This window comes from Loxodonta africana, chromosome 12, assembly GCF_030014295.1.
Source record: "Loxodonta africana isolate mLoxAfr1 chromosome 12, mLoxAfr1.hap2, whole genome shotgun sequence".
NCBI lineage: Eukaryota > Metazoa > Chordata > Mammalia > Proboscidea > Elephantidae > Loxodonta > Loxodonta africana.
Genome location: NC_087353.1, coordinates 53,996,966 through 54,023,008, shown reverse-complemented (window position 1 = coordinate 54,023,008; position 26,043 = coordinate 53,996,966). Strand labels below are relative to the sequence as shown.

Here is a 26,043-nt window from a genome sequence, read left to right as displayed (position 1 = left end):
TCCCAGGACCATGTTGGGGACTCCTACTTCCGTGCGACACCAGTGAGGGGAGGCAGAGGGCCTGGCCTGGAGCAGAGGGGCATCAATGGCCTATCAGCAATTTCTCCAGGAAGCATCAGGGAAAACACCTGGGCCATCAGGTGTATGGGTTAGCCACTGGGGGCTGGATTCGGCAGGAGGAGGGGGCAGGAGCTGGTCTCCCGGCCGCTGCAGCACTGGGAGGCAACACGTGGGCAAAGCTGTGGCTGTGAGTTCGCCCTGGGTGGACCCCCTCCATCCCTGTGTGGCAGGCCAGCCAGGTGACTGGCCAGCATGCCATGGAGCAGGCCCAGAACCCTGTGGAAGAGAGGATTGGCGCTGGGTCATAGGGTGGGTGGCGGGTGCTCCTGGGGCAAGTTTTGGGGTATGGAGGCATCAGTTGACTGCATGGTGAGCAGAAAGGACCAGGACACAGGTCCCAAGGCAAATGGTGCTGGTGACAGAGCCTGACTGGGTGGGCTGACCCTGCCTGCGACCTCAGGGCCCTAGGAACTAGGGGTCAGGGAGGAGCACAGGCTCCCCCCCATGCCCAGGGGCACATGAGCATCTCCCATCTGACACCTGGGGGGCATTCACTACTGAACAGTTCATGCCACCCTGGGTGGAGCAGAGGCTGCCACGGCCAGGAGGTGGTGCTGGGTGGCAGCTGGGGCCTCAGTCCCGCTGGCCCTCCTTCTGCCTCCAGGGGTAGATGAGCTCCCCGAAGAAGAGCTTGCGGCACAACGAGCTCCAGGAGACCTTGGGGTGACAGCCACAGCTGGGGAGACGATAGGTGCACACAACATGGCTGTACGGCAGCGGGTTTATCTGCAGGAGCAAGGGTGCATTCAGACGGTGGCAGCAGAGAAAGGTCCGGGGGCTCCTTGGGGAGTAGGTGCTGGGGCTGGATGGCTGGGCAGGGCCAGCTGTGGCCCAGACGTGGCTCCCTGTGTGCAAGCCCAGGGGCCCCAGGTGGGGAGGAAGCACTGGGTGGCCAGTTTTCTCTGCCAGTTCTGGGTAGGCTGGAGGGGGTGAGGAAGAGACCAGGCTGGGCCGTGAGGGCCAGGACCACTGGCCCCAGCCTCACCCAGTGCCTGGAGGTGCATCCCAGCAGGGACCCTCACTGCCTCTGCTCTGACCTCCGTCAGATGCTTTTGGCACACTGGGGGGTACACAAAGGATGGGCTGGGCCATGACGGAGCTAGGCATGATCGCCAGGCAAACCCAGCCTGCCTGGACCTATTCCCTGGCACTGAAATTTACCTCAAACTCCTTGCTCCTACAGGGACAAGCACTGGACGGGTGTTCAGATACAGGAGCCAGCCGGGCCCTCAGCCAAGTGCAGGCCCACAGGGCACACCTGAGCAGCCAGGGCCTCAGCCAGGTCTGCAGCAATGCCAGCACAGCACCAGAGCCCCTTGCCATCTTAGTGCTGCTAGGAAGATCCTGCCATGGGCTGGGGCCCCAGCAGTGCAGCCCCAAGGGGGCTCTCAGCCCTGCTGGGGAGCTCTGGGTGGAGGGGAGCCATGATGCTCAGAAGCCTCAAGGGTTAGGGCCCCCCACCGTGGGCCCTGCCCTCAGCTCCTCCAGGCCTTCTGCCTATACCTGGCCCCAGCCAGCATACCCCACAGCCCTGAACTGGGCAATACAAAGGGGTGGCCCCATGGTGGCAGGGGTCCTGGTCTGGGGATGGGGGGAGGCAGTACCTGCATCAGGAGGCGGAGAGGCTTGCCAGCTTCCTGTTTCAAGACCCGGAACTTCACGCCAGCTGAAACGAGAGCAAGGGACAGTGAGAGGGGCAGCACTGCCCCAAGCCCTGGGAACCCCCTCACTGCACACAGCCTGGAAGATGTCAGCCTCCTTGGCATGGGTAGGGTCTTGGGCAGTTCCCGTGGCAGGCCTGGCCTGCATCAGGTTTCCAGCCCAGCATTTCCAGGTGGGAAGGTTCTTGGAGAGAGAAGCACTGGGATAATTGTCAACTGATGTAAAGGCCCATCCAGGAGGGGTGACTGCTTCTATAGGCATTTGTGTGAGGTCTCTGTACCTCTGCCCCCCTCCTCTGGCAGCGCAGCACCCACCTGCAAGTCTGTAGGGCCGGCAGAGCCGGAGGCCGACTGAGTACAGGGGCAGGGAGTTGACGAGGTCCACAAGCAGGTGGAGGAGGCCCTGCACAGTCACCACCAGGAGCCGGAGCTGCAGGAGAGAAGAGCGCTCAGGGCCCACGAGGCTGACAGCGCCCAAAGCATCCTCCTTGGTGAGGGTGATGACCCAGCCAAGGCCCAAAAGTGGCAGAGGCTCGCGAGGTCAGGCAATGACATGTCCATCCCTGGAGTGCCACTCACCTCCCACTGCCCCCCACCCCCCACTTGCACGCAGAGCATCCTAGAACACAGTGGTCTGTGCCAGTGACCCCCAGGGCCCAGGACTCACCAGGGTGAACACCAGGTAGTATAAGGCTATGGTGGGCAGAAGAAAGACCAGGATGGTGAAGAGCAGGGTCCCAATGAAGAGCTGCAGGGAGGGGTCCAGCCATGAGCACCGGGGAACTCACCTGTACTAGGCTCAGGCTCCTGAGAAAGCTCGGGAGGGCAGGCACTCACGATAAGCATCTAGTGCTGTGCGGAGCTGTGTTTTGTGTGTCAACACCCAAAGTCATGGACTTGCTGATGGGGGGCGGGGCTGGGAACAGGCCACCGAGTGCAGTCATGCACTGAGGACAGGCCTGCGTCAACATTAGGACAACGTACCCCAAGGGGCAGCACCGGATTGCTGTCAGGCTGAGCAAGTGCATGGGATGGCCCACACCCAGGGTTACCTACACATGTCTACCTCCATCCCAGCCAGCCCTGTGGTGGGTAGGCAGCTGCAAGATGGAGCCATGGGTGCCTCATGATGCTGTGGGCAACTACACTGGCCAGGCAGCCACTCTGAGTGCCTGAGCTTGGGGCGGCCACCCCCACGGCCACACAGGCCAGTTGGGCATGGGGGAATCACACACGTGGGCGCCGGTACCTGGTCGAGGTCATAGGAGCAGGAGTCCACGCGCTGCCGCAGCATGTTCCACTTCTTCCCCCGGAACAAGCGCCAGAGTGAGGACAAGCCATAGATCTTCAGGCAGTACAGCCTGCAGGCAGGTGTGGGAGGTCAGGGACTTGGGTATTCAGGGTGGGGGCGGTCAGGGGGCAGGGGGTCAAGGTGTAGGTGGTCGGGGGGCAGGCAATCAGGGCAGGCGGTCAGGGGGCAGGCGGTCGGGGGGAGGTGGTTAGGGTGTAGGTGATCGGGACGGGCAGTCAGGAGTGTGGGAGAGGGCTAGGGGCCCAGGCCTATGCCCATGGGGCCAAGGGGAATGCCACCTGGCACCATAAACGTAGAAGCAGTAGATGTGGAAGGTGAGGAGGGCGATGATATCTGACAGGAGGGACAGGGCGACTGTGAGGCCCAGGCAGGCGGAGAGGCCCACGTGCCACAGGATGCACTCAATGAAGGGCGACATGAGATGGATGTAGCCTGCGGGGAACAGGTGGCCTGAGTGAGCCTCCAGGGGCCCTGCCAAGAGATCCTGCCCCCATCCTCCCTGAGAACATGGCGAGGGCACAGTTCCCCACCCCGACACACACCACACACTCACTGATCCACAGGTGGATATGGTAGAGGAAGAAGCGGCCCAGCACCTGGTCCAGCGCTCGGTTCATCTTGAGCCCGGCAGGTGCGCCCATCAGCCACTGCAGCAGGTGCTGAAGCTCCTCGGCCACACGCTGCAACCACAGGGTGCATGGGTGGCAGCTAGGGGACTTTGCACCTCCCTGCAGCCCGAAATCCGGGTACCACCCTGACCAGTCCCTCTCTGTGGTCAGGGAGCCCCTTCTGCACAGTGGGGCTTCTGGGGCTCAGGGTAGGATGACACGGTCAGGAGGGCTTTCTAAACCCCAGTTGTAACCAGGAGACCATAACTGGGACCACCTGTGCCCCTGGCCTGCTAGACACGTTGCCTGAGCACATCCCTCTCCCCCTCAGGCCAGTGACTCAGGGACACTAGGCCAGATGCTCGTCCTGGACAGTTCACTCCCAGCAGGCCTCCTCTACTGGCCTCCTGGCACCACCCCCACAGAGGCCCCAGGTGGTGACTGCACGAGCATGAGATGTCCAAGGGCCCAGGCAGCAGGCTGGAGGGCGGGACTCTCCTGGAGACAGACAGGGACTTCAAAGTTGAGACCCTTGCTGCATGTAGGAGCCATGAAGGCTGCCCCAGAGGAAGGCCAGTGCTGAGAGGCCCAAGCGGGCCCTCTGGCACCATCGTGGGCTGCAGGAGTAAGCTCCCCACCCACACTTGCGCCACCCTCATCCACCGCCCAGCCAGTCCTGACTGCACCGAAGCCTCACAGCCATATCAGACACGGCCCTCAGTCCAAGGGGATAAAATGTTCTTTATAAATAGAACTTGTTTAATATTTAAAGGATAAGAGCCAGGCAGCAGAAAGAGGCTTTCATTTTTAAATTAAATATTTATGTTCCCAAGCAATTTTGCAAAAGGAAGGCCAGACGGTGCCGCCCCAACACTGAGTGGCTGGTGAGCAGGGTGGGCCTACCAAGCTCCTCCCCAACCCTCCTTGCTCCTGGGCTGGCCCCTGAGCTTTGTGGGGGCTCACAGCCTGTAAGGGTCCGAGAAGCATCCCCCGCCCGAGACACAGCAGGCCCAGAGCACACCATAGCCTGGACACAGGGCCTGGGGGACAGCTGCAAGCCAGAGGAGCCATCCTGAGCAAAAGACAAGCTACCATCAGAAGTGAGGGGCCTTTGGCTCCGAGGAAGGGAGGCAGAGAAGCCGGACTCTCCAAGGAGCAGTGGAAAGGCAGAGAGGTAGACCTGGGAGGCGTGGAACGGCAGTGTGGGCCCCCATCAAAGGGTGGGGGGAAAGGACCAGCAGGGACCTGAGGGGCAGGAGCCCTGGACACACAAATTCCATGACGCTGACACCACAGAGGGCCAGGCCAGGAGAGGAGCAAAATGGCCTTGCTGGGGAGGGTCCTTCTCCAGGCGGGGTTGGAGTGCAGGGGACTCATCTGCGGCTACCTGGGGCCTGAGGTCTGGATTAGCAAGGCCCATGCCCCTGATGGGGGACAGCTGACATGGCAGAGACCCCCACCCCCCACTCACATCAGCCACAGGGATGAGGGCATCAGCCAGCTGCCCAATGTGGTCCTTCCCATGGAGCCAGGTCAGCAGCGCCAGGCCCAGGGCCACGTCCAGCAGCACTGAGACAAGTACATTAGCCTTCCTGGGGGTCAGAGGGGCAGTGAGAGCAGCCAGGGTTGGCACAGGCCCCCCCCCCCGACCCCGCCCCAGCCTGGGACGGGGGTAGTACCTCATCAGCTGGGTAGGGTTCTCAGCCTTCCGGGTACTGAAGATGAGTGAGAGGTGCCCCAGCCGATGCTGAACCTGCTCACAGGTGGACAGCTTGCTGCAGATAAAGGGCAACGGCCACAGCCGGAATAGCCTGCAGGTGAAAGGGGTTGGCCCCTGAGGCCCTCTTGCCTCATCCCTGAGTACAGAGGAAGGGCTGTGCCTTGCTCAGCCCAAGGCCCAGGTGCCCCAAGCCCTGAGGGCCATGCACCCACACGCAGCTGGGGCAGTGAGGCAGGTGAGAGGGCACCCCATGGGCCACTGGGTGGGGGTAAGCTGCTGCCAGGCTCCCCCAAGCCCCACCTCACCATGTATCACCCCCGCTGCCTCCCAAAGTGACAGACTCCTGACTACACTTCCTGCCACCAGCCAGTCCCACATCCAATGCCAAGGGCACTCCAGAGGAGGAAACAGTGCCACCCCTGCTGACAGGGTCCCAGAAGGCTCGGCCACGCCAATGTCGAGGGGAGGTCTCCAGGGCAAGGGTGAAGAATGTGCTGGTCTGTGGCAGTGTTCAGAACCTCAATATAAATTCAGAGCCTAGCTGGAGGAGAAGGAACTTAAAGGACTCAGAACACGCGGTGCCACCAACTCACCTCGGGAAGGAGGGAGGCCTCCACCCTGGAAGACTTTAAAGGCTTCATCTTTGGTGGAGCAGCTTTGAACCAACTCCAGGGAAGAAAGAGTGTGCAGCGACCCCCACCCACCAACTCCAACCACAAGGAAGCAGGCCAGCACAGGACTGCTGAGAGCCTCACCAGGGCCATGGGCTGTCTTGTGCTGGTGTCTCGAGAGAGCTTGAAGCCAGGGGGCATAGGGGCTGCAGTCCTGTGCAGACAGCCCAGCATACTGAATGGCACGCTGCTGGGGGCTCAATATTCTGTGCACATGAGTGGTCCTAACCTTTCTTGGGTCCTCTGAGAAGCTGACAGAAGCTGAGGATCCTCTGCCCCCAAAAGCACCTCTACACAGACACCCTTATGTGCACAGCCCTGAAGCCCTTCATATCAGTCTCCCCAGAGACCCAGTCTCATATGCCCCACACAGAGCAGCCAGACTGTCTCTGGGACAAAGTCACAGCATGCAGGGCTCAGGGCACACAGCCACAGTACACAGGGCCCCTGGAGGCAGGTGCTTGAGAGGACAAGCCAGTCCCCATCATCTGCGAGCCCAGGACCTGGGGATGTCCTGCATCACAGCTGCTCCCCACTGGCAGTACCACCAGACAAGAGGTCTGCAGCGCAGCCCCAGAACCGCTGCTTGACCAGCTGCATGGCCAGCAGCTATTGATGACTGCATGCTCCCCTGGGTGCCACCAGGGACAAGTAAGCTCCAGGCAGGCAGACAGTGTCCACCATCTGCCTTCTTTCTCAGAGCCTAAGCCATGGGTGGTCCGTCCCCATTCTCCTGCCCAGGGTCTACCTGCCTGGCTCTACCTGGGAAAAAGAGGCCCCAGGCTACAGCCTCCACTGGGAATTCCCCCTAGACCCAGCTGCTTGCCGGCGGATAGCTTGAGCTGAGCCCTGCCTCCATGCCCCGTACCACAGGGGCAGCTGTGGACACCTGAGGTCCCCACGCTTCTCAGCACCCACCCCTTGCCCTCTCTCACCCCTCCCCAACAGTACCCAAGCACCCACCGGCAGGCACTGATGGCCGAGAGGAATGACAGCAGGAAGCTGAGCAGCAGACAGGCTGGCCCTGCAGCCTGCTTGGCCAGCTCCACAAGGATGCTGGCCTCCACACCCTCTGACTGCCAGTGGCTCAGCCGTATGGGCCCCTCGTCGAACCTGTTGCTGCAGAAGAGCACCTTGCTGCAGGCCACTGTGTCGAAGACAGCAGCCAGGCCCCTCGTGCTCACTGGGGCATCCCCAGCCTGATGGTCGGGCAGGGCTGCGGGCGGGTGCAGCTGGGACAGCAGCACCTGGCGCTGGTTGTAGAAGACAAGCACGACCTGGTCCTCGCTGGGCACGCCAGGGGGTGCAGCCCGCCGGACAGCCTTGCAGCTCCAGAAAGTGCTGCCCCGCTCGCGGCACAGCTGCAGCCAGGGCTCATGGTAGAAGATGGCACCCAGGCCCTCCAGGAAGCGACTCAGGCCCTCCTCGGGCTCCTGCTGGCAGTGACACCAGGTGCCCAGCACAGTCACACCCACCCGGCTGGCCTGCTGCACCTGGGCCAGGAACTCCTTGACCTGGATGGGGATGAAGGGGAAGTGTACCACAGCCAGGACTACTGCGCTGCTCTGCTCCGGGACCCACCGTCCAACCAGCAGCCCGCTGTCTGCTGATGCACAGCACGTGGGGAAGAAGGCCTTGAGCACCATGCTGGGGACCCTGGAAGAGAGGGGGCTCACTCGCACTGCCACCACCACTGCAAGGGAAGAGTTCCTGAGCCAGATGGCACCAGGGCAGCTGGAGCTGGGGCCCAGACGGGAAGAGACAGCCCTGAGGGATGCCATCCACACAACCAAGGGCCATGGCTAGGCAGTGCAGAGGCCAGCAGATGGACCCCTTACCTGCTCATTACACACAGGCAGTGCTCCTCTGTGAGCCGACAGAGTGCTGCCTATCTGTGCCCCGACCTGTGCCCCCACCTCAGTCCCCTCCTGCGCCCCCATCTGCCCAAGGCATGTGGCTTACCCACCAAGGGCAGATCACAGGGGTGCGGGGAGGTCATCTGACTCACTCATCATTGTTTAATGAAAGGGTTTTGGGGCCTAAGACGAAGCTTTTAATTTTTGCCTTTAGGGAGCCTCAGAGAGTTTTTCACGTGGAGCACACAGAAGAATGCACAATCTGCTTAACAATTAAAGAAATGCAAACTAAAGCTCTCAGGAACCCTGACTAACTTATAAACAAAAATAAAAGTGAGAACCTAGTACCCAGTGCCCCCAGGCCCTGAGCCCCTGCCTGGTCAGCAGCCCTCACCCAGGATGCAAGCCAACCCTCCACTTCTCCACGTGGGTGGGGGGGCTCCTGCCTCAATGCTGACCCTCCACCCTACCCGTGTGGCCCGGGGCAGTGCCCATCTTTCCCAGGAACCCCCGGTGTCCCAGCAAGCACTTCCTTCAGTGCATGGTCATGCTATCTGTCTAGGGCTTTTCCTAGAGCTCTCCAGAAATGGGGGTGGGAGGTTCCAGGGTCCCTGGAGGTGTGGACAAATATGCTGCTTCTTTTGGGAGAATTCCCAATAAGATTCACTCAGGCTGAATTCTGAGGGGCCCTGAACCCGTTCTTCCCAAGATGTGAGCATATGGGGAGGACTGTGGTTTCAGGACTGTGGGTTCCTGAAACCCCCTCAGCAAGCCCATCTGCACTGAGACAGCCACCACTGGGTGGGGTTCCTCCTTGAGGCAGGCGGAACCCCCAGCACAGCAGTGGGGCCTATGCTTGCCTATGGACACACACTTTCTCTGGCACCAACTGCGCCCATTTCACTGCACAAGTCTAGAGCAGTGCCCTGAGCAAAAATCCCTGGGTAGGGCCTCCTACCTCGTGCTGCACCTGGCCTCCAGCCCCAGTGTTCATGAGGCTCTCCGGGACAAGGGGACACAGGGACACAGGAGTGTGTGTGTACCACACACAGACACGCACAGTATCCTGAGGGCTGGTGGGGCTCTGGGAGGGCCTCATACACATACAAATACGCATGGCTTCAGAGGCCACTCCTGCAGCTGCCCTCCCCTGCAGATAACTCAGACCAGGGCTTGGGAAGGCCTCTTGTGGCTGTAGGATTTATAAGAAAGGGATCCCTCTAGGTGGGGCTGCCGCCAGTGACTGGAAAGGACAGGCAATGGGGTGGGGGTGCTCCAGCAGGGAAACCCAGAACCCTGATACCAGCCCTTGGCCAAGCCCTGTGGCTACCATCAAGGGCCAACTTCCCTTCCTGATCCCTCTCCAGGGCTTATAGGCCATCCCCCAGGGCTTGCCTTCTTGGGAGCCAAATGAGAAGGATAATCTCACCCAAAGGGGGACAGGATGTCCACCTGGGTGACCCCTCAGGGCCTGGTACCCTTGCAGCCAATAACATCATCAAACCTTGCCTGAGAAACCCTTTCACAGGAGCTAAGGAAAACCCCCCATGGCTACTGCTGGAAAAGAAACACAAATAACCTAACGATAACGCTTTGGGGGAGGCTGGTTCCTTGGTGTGATCGCTTTGTGAAAATTCATCAAGTAGTACACGTATGATTAGTACACTTTCTTTGTGGATATTATGCTTCATCTAACAAGTTTACCTAAAAAAAAAAAAATGCTCTTCACATCTAAGAAAGGAGGAGATTGGAGGGCAGAAGCTGATGTTCTTCTTAACACGTTATGGGGCAAATTCCCAGCCCTGCTCCAACCTCAGCCTCTGGGAGTGGCTGAAGTACAAAAGGAGAACCGGCTCACTTGGCAGCTGTGGGGATCAGACAGAAAAAAGATGAAAGCACAGGCAAGATCGATAAGCAGAGGAATGCGGGGTGGGAGGAAGAGGGGTAGGAACTTAGGCAAAGTGAGCATCTTTAAACGCTGTGATAAAAAGATACAGGCACCTGCTTGGAAAAGGCTCCTCTGAAGAATGAGACCCCATGAGACAGCCCACTCTTCCAACAGTCGGGTAAAGAGGTCTCTGGGTTCCCTGTCCCCATAGAACTTGAAGTCTACCTTGTAAAGCAGGGGCGGTACTTCCCTCTCCTCCTTCCCGAGAACAGATTCCCAGAAGAGCCTAGCTGGACTGGCCAGGAACCCCTCCCCTTCTTGAAGCCTCCCTGCTCACTGCTCCTCAAGATCTCACAAGAATTTGTTTTTACCAGTGTTGTTTTCAAAACAAAAAACCTTCTTGCTTTCAGACTTTGATTTCGGGAGGGGTGTGATTATATGATTGATTTTTGCCCTTTCCTGCACGTTGCGGACAACTGTAAAGTGAGGACGGCCAGTCCTGTGGACACTGAAAACCCCTCCAAAGGGTCCACAGCGGACAGACAGGCCAGGCTCCCCGCGAAGACGGCCCACCCGCCGAGCCGCGAATCCTCCCGGCGTGGGGGAAGGCTGGTGGGAAGCGCGCTCCCTGGTCCTCTAGTCGCAGGCCGGCCGGGCGGCGGGTGGTGGCGACTCCATTTTATGGAGGACACAGGCTCTGAAGGATGAACAGCCGGCCTGGTCCCGGAGAGACCGCTGGCGCCCGCGCCCCTGTGAGGTGTGCCCGCCGAGACCGGGGCGTCCGAGACCCGCTGGACCCAAGGTTACACCACGGCCCACCCACCCCCTCTGCTCACCGGCTGCGCCCCGGGGCTCTACCCTCGGGTGGCGGGATCGGAATTGGGTTGGGGCCCACGTTGAGCAGGCCCGGGTGGACCGCAGCGTCAACTGCCCCCAGCCCAGCCACCGCCGCGCCGCGGAACACAAGCCCCATTTCCGCCGGCTCCGCGGTTGCTGGGCGACGGTCCGGCCCCTAAAGGCGCCCGGGCAGCCCGCCGGCTGCGCCCGATCGTTCCGCGCGCTCAACATTCCCGCTCCCGCTACCGCCAGGCCCAGCGACGCCGACCCTCTTTCCCGGCTGCGGCCGAGATCCCGCACTCCCGCCCCCGACAGCCGCCGAACTCCCTGAGCCCCAGGCTGGTCCCCTCCCACACTGCTCTCTGCAGAGGGCCCCCCAGGTCCCTACATAGCAGGGCAGGTGGGGCCTGATAAAACCTGCCCAGAGGCTGCCGCCAACTGATTGTCAGGAGCGGCACACCGGTCCCTCCTGTTGTAGGTAACAACACCGCAACTACAGCTGCAACAACATTATTGAGCACTACTTCATGCTTCCGTCCCTGCTGGCTGGGACATATTGGAGGACCTAAACCACAGCCCCCAGAGTCCTGGCAGGCACCGACATAAGCACCCTGTTCTGGCCTCAGGGGCAGGGGCAGAACCAGGCATGGCCCCTCCCCACCCCTCACTCCATGAAGGCCCCTCACTGCAACCAGGAGCCTTTAAGGGTCATTTCCCTGTATAGAGTATGTCTCTTTTAAGCAGCGGGAGTTTGTCTTCACAGGACGCTTGTCCTGGACCCTCAAGACCGCCAGAAGCCTCTTCCCAACCTCCACCTCCTTCCCTCACCCCTGGGGGTGGGGGGTGGCTTGGAGCTGTTTGCCACCCCCCGGGGCACCTTCAGAGCCCCTCCTCTCTACTGTTACCCCCCCTTACCTCTGCAGGGCTCAGAGAAGCTGGGGGTGGCTCTGCACCATTGGCACCTTTGACGTTGGAGCACGTTGAGGGACCGCCCCCTGCCTGAAGCTGCCTGGCCCTCCCAGCAGCACACTCCCTGCCTGCATCTGTCTGATTAGGGGTGGGGGCTGGGTGGCAGGCCTGCCTGGGTTAGGCTTGGTGCCTGGTCCTGGCACGCCAGGCCTGATGGGTAGCAGTATGGAGGGGGCACAGGTTCTCAGGCCATGGGCAGGGTGGGGAGGCTTGGGAGGCAGCTGTTACTCTGCTGCGGTTGAGGTCTGAGTCCTCGATGAGGGGAGAATGTGAGGTCCTCAGCAGTCATCGCCAATGCAGCCCTGGCTGTTCCTCCAGGGAGCTCAGGCTGGAGGCTGCTTCTGCCCAGCCCAGCCGGTTAGGCCCACTCCAAGCAGTGCTTGTATACCTTGATGTAGTGGTCCCTGGCATCCGCCACCACGAGCTGGCCCTGGGGTGCACAGGCCACGCCGGAGGACTGCCCCCAACCCCTAGGACACCAGGCAGACTGGCGCCCCAGTCCAGGGGAACAGGGTCACCTGACACCGCTGCTCGTCCCTCACGATGACGTCGTCCTCTGAATCGGAGCACAGGTCCACTGGGCTGCCAAAGGCATGCCCTGTCTGGTCACCCAGGGAGCCCAGGGGCTGAAGAGTACTGCCAAATAGCTGCACATTCCCACACCCGTCACTCACAGCAAGGCCTCCATCATCAGGCCCTGGGCCCACCCAGCAGGAGCCCCGCAGACCCAGTACAGAGGTGGGGGCCAGTACCTCTGGAGCAGGGACTGACATGAAGCAGTGTATGGCCTCATGGCCCCGGGCACACAGTCTGTCACCAGGAGGCGGTTGAGGGGGTCCACAGCCAGCCCTTGGGGAGACTGGAAGACGCCCATCGTCACCTAGCAGCCCTCAGGGGCCTGGGTGGTGTGCTGGAGTGCCTGGACAGCCCTGTGGATCAAGTTGCTGACCACCACAAGCCCTGCGGCTATCACAGCCACATCCTCCAACACAAAGGGCCCAGCCCCCGGCACACCGCAGGGCAGGCAGCAGACAGCATGGCCCTCCAGGTCCAGCACAGGGACACAGGGCGCAGCCCCCTCAGTCAGGAAGAGCAGGCCCTCTGGGGAGCAGTACATGCCCTGGGGTCCCCCTGCAGCCCTCTCAGGCACTGGGATCTGCCCTAGCAGCTGGGGCCACAGGGCAAGGGCAGGGCCTCCAGGCTGGTCCAACGTGAGGTGCACCCAGAGCCCAGAGGTGGGGCAGCCCAGGTGGTTGGGGCGGGAGGCCAGAGGGCAGGTGAACAGGCTCAGACTTCTTGGAGCCGCTGGTCTTGCCACTAGACCGCCAGCTAGGGCTACAAGGATGAGGTCAAGCCCTCACTGTGTGCCCAGCCCCAGTCCTCTCAATGCCCTCCAGGGAGCTGGTGTCTTCCCCATTTGACAAGGGCTGGGGGGTCCAAGCCAGAGCTGGAACTCAGCTCAGCCAGGTCCCAATTCCCTGCCCGGTCCCCAAGACCAGCAGCCTGAGGCTCCATTTCCCCACATGTGATCCTTGGAACAGGCATCTGGGGGACACTTGGCACGGGTGGCTGTGATTCCGTCTCTGAGCTCCAAGGCTTCTCCCAGAAGCGAAGTGTCCTGGGGTGGTGGTGGGAGTGATGAGTCGTGTTTCTCAAACTCATCCACCCATGGAACCCTTCCTTCGTGCAGAAAAAGTGAACTTTCATGTGGGTTGGCCCCAGCCCCTGCCCACCACCCCTACACAGCTCCTCCATCTGGGCCCCTGCACCCAGGACTTCTGAGAATGAGGCAGGGGACCCTTTCCCAGGCCTTCCCACCTGTCCCGCTGGAGGGAATGAGAGGGATCTCCTACCTGGGGCCAGCTCCCTGGATCCGGTCCCCAGGCTCCTTAGCTGCAGCCTCTGTTGTTGGAAACCGGAACCAGAGAGAGGGGAGGAGCCACCCAGCAGGTTCCCACGGGGACACAGTGGGGCATAGGGCACAATGGGGGGCAGGGGCAGGGGCAGTCTCAGTCTGCCATGTTGGGCTGCCACATTTGAGCAGCTGCCCGAGGAAGCTGTAAAATGGAAATTGGATTGTGCCACTCAGCTGCTTGCCCTCCAGTCCCCCAGTGCTGCCTCAGGCCCTCTGCACTGCCATGCCCTCTGTCTGGACACCTCCCTGCCCCCACAGCTGGATCCCACCATGCATTACTCAGAGAACTCCCCTGGGCCCCACTGGATCTGATGAGATTCCACCCACCCTCTGCAAAGAGTGGCCCAAGCTGGACCCAGGTACTGGGTCACAGGTAGAGGCTCCAGGGGGGCTGTCTTGTGTTCCCCAGTTAGGTGACTGGGCAGAGGGCCTCTGAGAAGTCCTGTGACTACTGGGGCAGCCCCTGCATGGCCAGGCACACCTGTCTGCTTGGCCCCTGTCTGCCAAGTGGGGGCACTGACCCCCGAGGTGGTGAGACACTGGGGTGTGGGAGAGACATGGGTGCTGACAGAAAGCTGGGAGGGGTGGGTCCACTGAGACCTGGGGCCTGGGGATTCTCCCACAGCCTGCAGCCCCTCCAGGAAGCCTCCAGATCACCCGTGGGGGGTGAGGTCAGCCTGGCGAGTGCCCCAGCAGGCGCTGCCTGTGGCCTTGTCTGCAGCCCACAGCCCCCTCACCTGACCGCCCAGCACCCCAGCTTGGATGCTTCTGGGTGGGGGCAGGCACGATGCTATCACAATTAATGGGGCGGTCGGAGTCCTGTGCAGACTGGCCCCAGCCCGGCTGGCCCGGCCCCAGCTCGGGGAGCAGGCACAGGCAGGAGAGGGCCCGGGGCCAGTCTCAGGTGGAATTGATGGGTGTGGCCCAGCTCCCTGGAGAGAGGGTGATCAACTGTGCCCCAGGGTCCCTGGGTACCTCCCTGCCCCCACCCCCAGCCTGTGGGAGCGCCAGGCCTCTGGGCTTGGCTGGAGGTAGCCAGCTGTGAAGGCCACCAGTGCCTGTGGCGGCTGCTAGGGCTAGAGGGGCCCAGCACTGCCACAACGGATGGAGCAGCCCAGGCCTCTGAGGCGGGGGGTGGCACCGCTTTGCACAAGGAAGTGGCCTCCAGCTGGACTTGGACTTTGGGGTGATCCTGTCCTGCCAGTCATGGTGGCTGGAGACATCCATACCCTGCCACTGCACAGACAGTCAGAGCAGTCCCAGCCAGTCCCCCAGCCATGAAGGCCCTCAGGTCCTCATGCTATTCACTTAGGGAAATCTCCCTGCCCCTGTCTGCTGATGCCCAGGCTGTACCGTCCCCCAGACCTCCAGGAGGCCCCTGCCTGCAGGAGGCAGGTCAGAGAATCCAGAGGTTAGCTCCTGGTGGCCAGGGACCCCACCACCCAGCGACACTGCCCTCCTGGGGACACCACCTGTCTGGGTGCTGTCGTGGGGGCACATCTGGGTGGTGAAGGAAGGAGAAGGTGAAAAGATGTGTGAAGTGCTTTCTATTTCAACATCCAGGACTGTGTGTAATAAATAACCATGATCCCTCAAGTCCCTGTGAGGCCCCATAGACAGGCGAGGTGCTGGCAGGTGGATCTCTCCAGGTGCATGCTGAGGCCAGAAAGGTTGCCATGGGGGGTGCTGGGGTGGGGGAGCGGGGGCTAGAGGAGCAGGGACAAGTGCTCTGAGGGCAGAGGTGAGGGGCAGGGGAGAGCTGGTGCTGGGTCAGACCTTAGCACCCCCGAGGATCTGCAGGCTGGGGACAGCCTCAGGGGCCCGGGAGCCCCCTGCTGCACCGTGGGTGCCCCAGCCACCGTAGGGAGTGACGTCCTCGGAGGCCAGCAAGGGGAGGCCCGGAGGCGGGATGCTGGAGTCAGCCTCGCACTTGGTGGTGTGGCCAGAGAAGGGCTCAGCAGCTGCGGGACTCAGCGCACCAGGTGACTCGGGGGTCCCCTGGCCAACTGTGGGACCAGGCTCAGGAGGCCCCCAGGCCTCCAAGGGTGCCTCAGGCCCCTTGGCTGGCACCCGCTTCACAGAGAGGTCAAGGGGCACATCAGGCGGCCACACAGCGTGCTCCAGTGCTCGGTGGATATACAGCAGCTCCTGGCGGATCTTGCCCAGCTGCTCATGCAGGGGGCGTGGGGCCAGGCCCCCTGTGGGTGCCAGCTGCTCCAGGCGATGCTCCACATGTGCATAGTCATCCAGGGCCCGGGTCAGGTCCTCACGCATGTGCCCTGGGCTGCTGGGTCCCAGGCCGTGTGGTGGCTGGGCGAGTGTTGCCACAGGGCCCAGGGCCTCTGGGTCAAAGGGCTCCTTGTCCTCAGACCAGAACATCGCAGGGGGTCCGGTCGGTAGGCTGAGGGTGAGGTGCCGGTCAGGAGGCCGCCCCAGCCCCTGCCTCCACTCCCCAGCCTGGGCCAGCAGCCAAGACCTTCCCTTGCCCCCAACCTGCCACCTGACGCCCTGAGGCAGGGGGATAAAGCCTTGGCTTGGGGACCAGAGACACTGGTGGGCTGGCTCCCCAGCCTTAGCTTCCCCTCTGTGGCTTTGCCCTGCCCAGGCCTGTCCTCCTCCAGCCCCTTCCTCCCCAGAGTCGGGCCCTTGACCCACCTGCTCTGGGAACCAAACTTGGCAATGCTTGGAACCTTCTGGAACTCTAGCCTACTTCCTGGGAGTGCCTTCTTCTTCGAGTCCTCCTCAGCAGACTGCTCCAGCTCCCTCTCCGGCCCTGGATCTCTGGGGGGGCCACAGGGCCAGGGCCCCCCCACCCCGGCTACAGGCACCTTCAGCAGCCTGACGGCCTGAGTCCCAGGGGATCCTTTAGGCGTTGCGGGGGGCTTGGTGGGGGTGGCCCTGCCTGCCGGCAGCCCCAGGCTATGTTCCAGGATCAGAGGGTAGTAGAGGCGGGGGGCTAGGGTCGAGCGCTCAGGGGGCTGCAGGGCCGGGAAGGCAGGGGCCGAGGGCAGTAGGGAGGTGGCTGAGGCCAGGAAGGGCACGTGGGTGGTGGCCAGGGAGGGCCCCAGGTAGGAGAAAAGACCTGGGCTGAGCTGGTAGTTGACACCCAGCAGGGACAGGTGGAGGTTCTGGGCCTCAGGGAACTCCCTGCGGGCAGGTGGCGGGTAGCAGGGGACACTGCCCTCAGGGCCCATGACAGCTCTGTCCCCCACGGCTGTGCTCCTCGGGCCCCTGCCCGGCCCAGGCTCCCAAGACTCACCCAGGAGCCTGCTGGGGCCTAGACCCTTCCTGGAGGCCCTGGCAGTGGGGGGTGGAGTCCCCAGGGTGCCCTCAGCCCCTGACTTGAGGCACCCACTGCAGCAGCGCGGGGAGAAGCCTTCCGTGCCACCAAGCGTTGGTGCGGTAAGTGCTTTGGGGTCCCCGGGGCAGTCTGTGGTAGGTGCATGGGGCTGGGTCACAGTTGGGGCATGGTGGCACGGCCAGTGCGGGGAGTTGAGCAGCAGGGAGAGGGAGTCCTTGCAGAGGCTGTACTTCATGTGGTTGTACAGGTGAGACTTCTCCAGACAGGTGAAGGGGCACTGGAAGCACTTGTAGTTGTATGGCTTGCCCCACGGGCGTGGGATGTAGTGGGGCTTCTTGGGCTTCCGTGCCCGTGCCCGAGCCCCTGCGCCTGCCTCTCGGGACATGGCAGCCTGCTAACAAGCCAGTCTGGCCACCATGACCACCTGGGGACATGAGCCACGGTCAGTGCCCATCACCTCTGACCCACTCTCACTCCCCCCAATTACTCCCAGTACCCGAGGATAAAGCCCAGGGCCGACTGTCACCCAGTCCCCCAGGTGGGGGACAGATACAAACACACAGCCTCTGGACACACCTGCCTCTCAGCTTCAGCACAGTCACTTTTGAGTGTGCATGTGGCCCACGCGAAATCCGGGACACATACTAGAACTGTGTCTGCCATGCATGGGGAACTGAAATGCCTGCCATCGGGTGTCCTGGCCGCCCCCCAGGCCCATTTCAGGGGTGACTCAATCTACGCCCATCTTCCCTGCTGGCCCCAGGCTCCCCATGAGCTTGTAGAGGGACACGTGTGACCAGGGCTCCTTGACTGACAAGGGCCCTTCTGGGCTCGCTCCCCCCAGAGGCCCTGTGCCAGCCCTCATCAAGTTCCTATCCAGGCGGGAGATAAGCAAGATAAAAGCAGCCAGATAAGAAACCAGTAGAAGGTTCTGAACTCCAAGAGGCAGTGGCTACGGCTGTGTGTTTGTGTGTGTGTTACACGTGTATGTGTGTGTGCTACACGTGTATGTGTGTGTGCACATGTGTGTATGCCGTTATGTTGTCTATGTGTGTGCACGTGTGTGAGTGTGTATACATGTGCCTGTGTTGTACGTTTATATGTGTGCACATGTGTATGTTATGTGTTGATATGTGTGTATATGTACACTGGTCACTGGTCCAACAAAGTGGGGTGGGCACTGGGGGGCTCTGAGGGGCTTGGCCACACATGGGGCTGGGCCAAGCTGTGGGGACTGGATGTCACAGCTCAGCCCCTATACGCCACCCACCTGCTCAGCCTGGCTCCATCTGGGTGGCTTCAGGCAGGTCAGGGCTGAGGCCTGCAGTGGACGTGCTCAGCCAAGACCCTCCTCCCCATGCCCGCCTGCCCATGCTCAAAGCCGGCTCCGAGCTCCATCTGGGCCACCACCTGCACCACCCTCCTGCCCCACTGTGAGCCTGCACAGGGCACAGTGTATATGTGTGGTGTTGGTGTGCGCACACGGGGGTACGAGGCCTCTGCACACTGAGCTGGCTCAGAACACTGCACCCAAGGGTGTGAGAGGCTAGGACACCAGAAGACACACTCACACACACACACGCACACACATGCAGGGACTAACGATTATGGACATGCACACTCAAGGACACCCGCAGACACACACACACACAGGGACTCACACAGTCATGGACACACACACCCAAGGACACACACACACGCAGGGACTCACACAATCATGGACACACACATCCAAGGACACACACACGCAGGGACTCACACAGTCATGGACACACACACACATGCAAGGACTCACACAGTCATGGACACACACACCCAAGGACACATACACGCATGCACAACACGCATGCAGGGACTCAGTCACACATACTTGCAGACACACACAGGGACTCACACAGTCATGGACACACACACCCAAGGACACACACACGCATGTACAACACGCATGCAAGGACTCAGTCACAGACACACACACCTGAGGACACATGCAGACACACGCACACGCAGGAATTCACACAGTCATGGACACACATCCAAGGACACACAGACACAGGGGCTCACACATCAGTTACAAGCAAAACATGCCCGAGGACACACGCAGACACTGATACAAAGACTTGCACTCGTTCCCGGAACCGCCCACAAGTGCCCCCACACCCTCATGCCCTGGTCCTGGGCTCATGGTAGCTAGCAGTAGGATCAAATTGCTGGGGGTTGGGTCATTGTGGGCCCTGAAGGTGGCCAATGACCACTTTGCTGCCCCTGGCCCCCGGGCACCCCCCCCGTGGGGACATTAGGGGCTGGGAGTGGAAGGCGGGGCAGGCAGGGGCTTTGGACTGGGTCTGTGGGTGCCTACACCCTGGAGTGGTGCAGATGTGGTGGTGGGGAGTGGGGCTGGGGCTCCTGGGGGGGCTGGGCTGTGAACTCAGTCTGGGTTTGTGGGTGAGTGTGGAGCAACCCCCCGCTCCTTGACCCCCGTGATGGGATGACAAATGGGTGTGTGGGCTCGGGCAATGGAGGCAGCTCTGCTGGGACCATCGATCACGTAGCCCTGGGAGCCACACAGCTGCGCTGCCTGGTGCTGCCACTGTCCCCTCCAGCCAGGCTCTGGACACGGGTGGGGACTCCTCCCAGATCCTGGACTTGGGGTGGAGGCTCTTCTCAGGTCCTGGACTCAGGATGGGGGCTCCTCTCAAGCCCCTGGACTCAGGGTGGGGGGCAGGGGCTTCTCCTGGGCTGGCAGCAGGTACAACCTTCAGCTCACCCTTGGATCAGGTACCTGGGGGAGGCACCTCTTCCAGGTACCTCATCCAGGCACCATCTCAGCAGCTTCTGACCCCTGGGGACCCAGAGGATGCCCTGCACTCATTGCTGCATATGCACAGAAGCAGGGACCCCAGAAGTGCACCCACACATGTGCACACACCCAGCCTGTGAGGGGTGCTCCCAGACAGCCAGCACCCATGTGCCCCACATGAGATCCAAACAGACCCTTCCCTGTCAGAGAGATGTGCCCCAGGCCCCTCCTGGCCTCCCCAAGAGGCAGGGAGGAATCACATCCCACACATTCCTGTCAGCCCCTGGAAGCCCCTACAAGGGAGTGGAGTCGGGCCAGCGGGGATCCAACAACCCTGTCCCAATCTCCACCCCGATCTCCTCGCCCGCCGGCCGGTGCCCGCGTCCCCAAAGGCGCCTCTCCTATCAGGATGGGGCTGCTGCAGAAGGCGCCGCAGCCCGGACAGGAGGACGCGGGGACACGGGGGTCGGGGCTGCCCCTCAGCGCCGGGACGCCCCACCGCCGTCCCCGCCCAGTGCTGCGCCCAAACTTCGCGGACTAGCCGAGACTCCCCGCGCAGAGCCCCGCCGCAGAACCGGCGGCGCCCCAAGGTCTGCGCGTGGTGGGCGGGGGGGACGAGGACCTGGCCGAAGCCGGTGCCTCCCCTTCCTCCGCTGCCTCTTCTCTGCCGCCTGCCGCGACCCCAAACCCTAGGACCCGCTCTTGGGCTGAAACGGACCCCGCAGGAGAAACTGAGGCCCGGCGATGGGGGCAGGACCCCGTGGTCCTGCAGTCACTTACACTGCTGCGACCCCCGAAGCTTCCGCCACTGGCTGGTGCCCCGACGCCGGCTCTCGCCCACCGAAGTTAGCGGTAGGAGAGGCTGCGCGTGCGCTTGGGCGCTTGCTCCGGGGAGGATGCGACCTCCGACGGGAGGGGCGGGAGCGGACACCCCACTCTCCACCCCCCGCCCCGCCTCGCCCTCCTGCCGTCCCTGCGCCCTTCATGAGCACTCACCGCCCGCGTGCGGGGACCGGCTGCGCAGCCCTCCCTGGACAGGCTTCTGGCCGAGCCGCTTGGAGTCCGGAGCTGCAGGTGTGTGTGGCAGAGCAGGACACCCGCGCCGCCCGGGCTCCAGTAGCCTGCAGGCTGCCGCGGGGGTGCGCAGAGGTGCGAATCTCGCGGGTCCCCGCTCTCTGACGGGTGTCAGCGGCGGGCACGGGGAGAGGAGCAGCAGGTATCCATCAGGTCACCTGGCCCCTGACAACCACCCGCCTGGGACCGGAGCCTGGGGACTGAGCCTGGGGGCAGGGGAGGGGCCACAGGGGCCAGAGCCAGCTGCGGAGGGGACTAGCTAGCAGAATCCAGCTCCCAACTAAGACGCCCAGGAGGCTCAGCAGGCTCCTTCCTGCTTCTCTCCCAGGGAACCTGCCCTCCCTGCTTTTGCTCTTATGGAGACAGGGCGCTGAAAGGATTGCCCTGCCCTGCACCCCCAGCCCCATGATGGCCACCAGCTCAGGCAGTCACCAGGAACTAACCCCTTCAGGAAGCATCACCCCCAGCTTTGGTCCCTGCTCCCTTGGGAGATGCTGTGACCTGCAGAACCCTGCCCCCTATATCCCTTCTGGGAGGTCTTGCAGGGATGAGGGGAGGGGCCTGGATGTCCCTGCACACACTCTGGACCCTGCCCCTCACCCCATGTTTCAGAGCTGCTCCAGACCCACCTCCCAGGGCCCCTGGGTGCTGGGGTGCTCCCTACCTGCCTGGGGTCCTGCCCCCCTGGCCCAGGTCCTAGCTGAAATTCCCTGGCCAGCCAATTCCATTTTAAGGTGGTAAGGAGGCAGGTCTGGCCTTCAAGGGACCCAGTGAGTCAGGATCTGTTCCAGGGAAGGTGTATACAGAGAAGGTATGTCACGGTGGAACCCAGGGAGAGATACTGTCCAGGGGGAGCGTGGCCTGGACAGCACTGCCAGTGCCTACTTAGCTGCGGGCTTCCTGGGGTGACTACAGCTCAGGTTAGGGGCAGGGGTGCCTTGGAGAAGAGGGCCGGCCACTAGGGGGCTTCTGGATGTTATGCTGGGAATGGGGCACTAGATGGGTGTCCAGCACCTCCTTGGCTCTGTGGGGTAGTGGGGTGATGCCCTCCCCCCTCAAGGATCTTATGTGAGTGCTGCAGTGGTCCTCAGACCCATCGTAGACCATGGTCGGCTGTCGGGAGGGTCCTCCTGGGGTGCTTGCCACCATGCCTGGGAGTCTGAAAGGAGCAGGGCCCTGGGTCTGGCAGGCAGCCCAGCTTGGTGACACTGGAGTGAAGGCAGAGTGCCCCTTCTGAGCCTACTGGGTGACAACCCCTCCCCACCTGGGAGAAGTCTGCAGGCTGGGGCTGGGGAGAGTGCCACAGGTGGCACAATACCCAGCCTTCCCCTCTCTGCTGCATGGCCTGGCCCAGATGACCATGCAGGCGGCCCCAACCTGGTGGATTGCTGGAGTGGCCTTCCTGCCTGTGGCCTTTCAAAGCCTGGGGGCCAGGAGGCCAGCTCCTTCTGCACTCAGATCCCTCTCTGCACAGCCAAGCCCAGGCCCCTCGTCACGGGCACTGCCCAGAGAGGGCAGGGTGGCTCAGGTCACCCTGAGAGCCTGGGGCTGACCTTTCTGAGGCTCTAGGACAGGCCTGGCTGGCACAGAAGACAGACTGGCAGGAGGCTGGATGGAAGGGCCGGTTGTGTGAGACAAGGCTGGTCCAGGTGACCACAGAGCCTGAAAGAATGAGAGGCCAGGGCACCCTGTGTCCCAAAGCCCAGGAGGGTGCCCTTTGGGCATGGTGGACATACTACTGGGCTTCCAGGAGAGGCCAGTGACAGGGGTGAGTGAGTGGGCCCTGAGCTTGCTTCTGGGGTCCCTGAGAGATTGGCCACAGTGGGGGGTACCCAGGGTCCCTGCCAGGCCAGCTGGTCAGGGCTGGGTCACCCATGCCAGCCCCCATGGCATGCCAGAACATCTGCTCTCACAGCTGCCATGCACCATACCCAGGGCCCCATCCCACTTTCCTGCCAGGGTAGGGCCTCAGGGCACACAGCTGCCCACAGCTGGCTACTGGGGGTGGGTCATGACCCCTGTGGGCCACACCCCTGCATGTTGGGGTGTGCCTGGTCCCTGAGTGGTGACTGGGACACCCATGGCTTTGAGACTTGGTCCTGTTTTGGTTCTGAGCCTGGGGACCTCTGCCTAGCTTTGGCCTCAGCCCCCTCTCAGCAGGGTGATAGTGGGAATTGGGGTCTCTGGACACTTCCACTCCAGTCGGGGTCCTTGGGTGGCTGCCTGGCCTTGGTGTCTCCCCACAGCTGGCACCTGGGTGTTGGTATCCCAAGGCCCCACCCTCTGCCCCCAGCCACAGGGCCTCATCTCTATCCTTAACCTTCTCTGTCTACAGCCATCCGCCTGTCAACTCCATTAACACTGGAACTGTGAGCACAGGTGAAGGGGCAAGATGAAAAGCAGGGCCCGGGGAAGGGGGGGAAGGTGGGCTTGGTGGCCAGCCAGGGTCTACGGTGCCTGGGGCAGGGCCTGTTTCATCCCCTCAGTGTCCGCACATGGCAGCGCCAGGACAGTGCAAGGGCTGGGCTGGTTGCGGCTTTGGGGCCCAGGCCTGGCTGGACGCAGTGAAACTGGGATCAGTTGTGTGAACAGTGACATCACCCAGCTCAGATCGCTACATCCACGGACACCTCTTCCCCCTCCGAGTGCATGGAGACCCCTGGCCCCAGAACACTGGGCTTCCTGGGTGCTGCTCCCCCTAGCTCAACCAAGGAGGCCTCAGGGACCCCTGGGAGTGCTGGCACCGAGAGAGCCTCAGACCCAGACTGGCTGTGCAGGCTCCTGGTACCAAGGACCTGTCACCAGGAAGGCTGGGGGCCAAGGGCTGACAGGGAAGTGGGGTCCTGATAGAATGAGGAGTGCCCAAATCTCACCTCTGGGGCCATAGGTGCCACTCCTCCCACCCCCAACCCCTGGCACCAGCCCTCACTCTCCATTCCCAGAACACTGAAGCAGCAGGTCCCCATACCACCTCTGGGGAGCTTGCCCTCCTCTGCCCTGCCAGTCCTGCTGGGAAGAATCCCAGGACTACAGGGTCCCTGTCCAGGCCTTGTCCTCCTTGGAGAGGCAGCCCCACCCTGAGTGTCCATGCCCCCCCGCAACTGCAGCACTGCCTCCTCCCCACCTTGTCCTATCCCCCCAACCCCTGTGGATTGTCACTACTCCAGGTGGGTGGGGCTGACCTAACAGCTGGTGGGAGAGGTTGAGTGGAAGTGAGCTCCTGGTCCAGGCATGCAAGTCGGGGCAGGGGCCTCTTGAGTTACCAGGTCACTGGGGACCAGGGCGGATGAGGTGAGAGGGTCTGGCCACCAGGCCCCACAGGGTATGAGCCACTCACTAACCACCCCCTGCTGGGCTGACAGCCGCCATATGCTCGGAAAGAGGAGCTACACTGCGTCCTGCGGCCCCAGGGCTGTCTTCCTGGCCTGTCACAGACGATTTTCCCTGCCTGAGTGGCAGGCGGCAGTGGGTGAGGGTATGGGGCATGCAGCCCTCCTCCCAGCCCAGACCCCAATGCCCCTCCACACCCCAACCAACAGGGACCTTCTGCTCCCAGGGATGGTTCAGTGCAGAGCTCAGACTTCTGACCCCAGTGTCTGGTTCAATGGCCCTCCTGCCCCCGTGGTGGCCATCCTGGTCAGGGATCCCGCAAGGAGGCCATGGGCAGGCACCAGGGTCCCATGTGGGCCGGGTGGGAGGCTCAGCGCCCAGAGCTATGTGGGGGTCAGGCTGCGTGGCCACAGATAATTTGTACACTAAGTGCTTCTGACAGGGCCACCTCACAAGTGAGATCCGGCTGCCATGGCTGCTGCCCAGGAAGGCTGTGCAGACAGCAGCCAGCAGGCAAAGTGGGCAGTGAGGGTGGCCACAGAGATAGGGAGGGGAGGACGGGGCTCTGGACAGGGAACAGGGCACACCGAGTGAAGATGCTGTGGAGACAAGAGGCAGAGGGAGGGGCCCTGACACCCCAGCTGTTGATGTCTACAGTCACTCCTGGGGGGAGCTGGGGGCTATGATCCCCCAGCTCCGGCTGGGTCACACTGCTACCCTGCCTACCAGCCTGGCCACCGGAGGTCCCACAGACTATCCCACCACCCTCTACATGTTCAGGTCCTCAGGGGAGATGAGCTTCTCTCCCACTCTGACCCCTTCTTGCCCTGACCTCCAAGGCTCTCTTCATGCCTGGCTCCTGGGCCCCCTTCCTGGGCCTGTCTCAGGGCTGCAGGGGCCTGGGCCAGAGGACTGAGGGTGGGAGGTCTCGGGCTGGGCCAGGGTTCTGGAGGGTAGGCGCAGGGCCGAATGGTGGTGGCAGGCGGCAGGTGGCTGTGCGGTCAGATGTGTTGTGGCAGCTCCCCCGCTGCCTGAGGCCCGCCCGGAGCGAACACTGCTGGTGTCTTTAATTGCTTTCACATTCGATCACTGCCCTGTGACAGGCCTCTTACACCAAATGCCCCCACTCTGGAGGGCCATGCTTGGAGCCAGATTACAGGGCCTGGGCTGGGTGGCACATACAACACGGGGGTGGGTGAGAGGCCAGGAGATGGGCCCGGGGCCCGCAAGGTGGTGGGAACTCCCCCCTGCCGCCATCTGCTCCTTCCTATACCCCAGCATCAGCACAGAGGAGTCTCTGTGAAGACCCAGCACCTGGGACTGTCCCTCCGTCTGCCATCCAGGGTCCCAGCCCTGAGACCGTACCGGTGGATAGAGGTGTCTCCCCAGTCCTGTTAGGTACGGCTGCAACACGAAGGCCCACATGGGCAGGAGAGAGGTGCTAGGCTGCCACGTCCTGTCCACCATCCTGCCCCTCGCTGGGATTCGGCAGCCCTTCCCCTAGTCTGTCCTGGGGCTAATCCTGGCCCCATCCCTACCCCCACCCCACAGCGCTGCCCTGCCCCCGGAGGGCCTACAGAAAGAGAGACTACCCTTACAAAACAAAAGGTTTTATTTGGTCCATTGGAGCCTGAGTCTGGACCCCGCCCATGGGGAATCTGAACCGCAGGGGATGGGGCTGATAGTTGATAAAATAGCCTCTGTGTCAGAAGAGCTGCCATATTTACAGGGTTAAAAATATTCACAGCTCAGAAAAAAGGATGAAATAAAAAGGAGCCCCAAAGGGGAGGAGTGCTCCTTGCCCATTCCCAGGACTAAGGCCCACAGCCCCAGGACAGGCCACTGGGCAGTGAGGGAGTGAGGGGCACTGAGGGTGGCAGCCAAGCTCCCTGGGCGTCCAAAGTGGGTGGCGGTGGGAAGGTTCCTGCCTCATGTGCCTGGGATGGGGCTGAGCCCCGATGAGACCTTGTCTGCTGGTAGGGCT

General features: G+C 62.2%; 3 protein-coding genes across 4 annotated transcripts; all 3 read right to left on the bottom strand.

Moving 5' to 3' along the window:
* Positions 1-568: 568 nt before the first annotated feature.
* Positions 569-10,804, bottom strand: PIGQ (phosphatidylinositol glycan anchor biosynthesis class Q). 2 transcript variants are annotated; one of them, XM_003417797.4, is made up of 11 exons: positions 10,673-10,804; positions 7,056-7,748; positions 5,381-5,512; positions 5,173-5,293; positions 3,647-3,773; positions 3,372-3,525; positions 3,031-3,142; positions 2,449-2,529; positions 2,097-2,211; positions 1,725-1,786; positions 569-846 (listed from the first exon to the last, which is right to left on the bottom strand). In XM_003417797.4, the coding sequence occupies exons 2-11, from the start codon at positions 7,736-7,738 to the stop codon at positions 694-696; spliced, it is 1,740 nt and encodes a 579-aa protein (XP_003417845.2). In that variant the 5' UTR covers positions 7,739-7,748; positions 10,673-10,804; the 3' UTR covers positions 569-693. The 2 variants fall into 2 exon arrangements, with proteins under 2 accessions (XP_003417845.2, XP_023413353.2); XM_023557585.2 differs by having other exon boundaries at positions 7,206-7,748.
* A 1,196-nt stretch (positions 10,805-12,000) lies between these two features.
* On the bottom strand, positions 12,001-12,516 carry NHLRC4 (NHL repeat containing 4). The gene is given in 3 exon segments (XM_010597523.1): positions 12,001-12,105; positions 12,107-12,394; positions 12,460-12,516. Coding segments are annotated over 3 exon segments (450 nt in total).
* Positions 12,517-12,522: 6 nt separating this feature from the next.
* Positions 12,523-17,345, bottom strand: PRR35 (proline rich 35). The gene is made up of 6 exons (XM_010597524.3): positions 16,213-17,345; positions 15,334-15,958; positions 14,911-15,057; positions 14,295-14,489; positions 14,039-14,096; positions 12,523-12,977 (listed from the first exon to the last, which is right to left on the bottom strand). The coding sequence occupies exons 1-6, from the start codon at positions 17,241-17,243 to the stop codon at positions 12,523-12,525; spliced, it is 2,511 nt and encodes an 836-aa protein (XP_010595826.2). The 5' UTR covers positions 17,244-17,345.
* Positions 17,346-26,043: the final 8,698 nt, after the last annotated feature.

Bases quoted from the DNA above. Each gene is read 5' to 3' on its own strand.
- PRR35 (XM_010597524.3), bottom strand. From the start codon at position 17,243: ATGTCCCGAGAGGCAGGCGCAGGGGCTCGGGCACGGGCACGGAAGCCC. The intron at 15,959-16,212 runs GTGGGTCAAGGG...CCTCACCCTCAG, and splicing joins AAGTTTGGTTCCCAGAGCAG to CCTACCGACCGGACCCCCTG. The intron at 14,490-14,910 runs GTACAGCCTGGG...CCCTCTCTCCAG, and splicing joins TCCTGGAGGTCTGGGGGACG to GGAGCTGGGCCACACCCATC.
- PIGQ (XM_003417797.4), bottom strand. From the start codon at position 7,738: ATGGTGCTCAAGGCCTTCTTCCCCACGTGCTGTGCATCAGCAGACAGC. The intron at 3,526-3,646 runs GTGAGTGTGTGG...TGTTCCCCGCAG, and splicing joins CCATATCCACCTGTGGATCA to GCTACATCCATCTCATGTCG. The intron at 3,143-3,371 runs GTGGCATTCCCC...ACCTGCCTGCAG, and splicing joins TTCTACGTTTATGGTGCCAG to GCTGTACTGCCTGAAGATCT.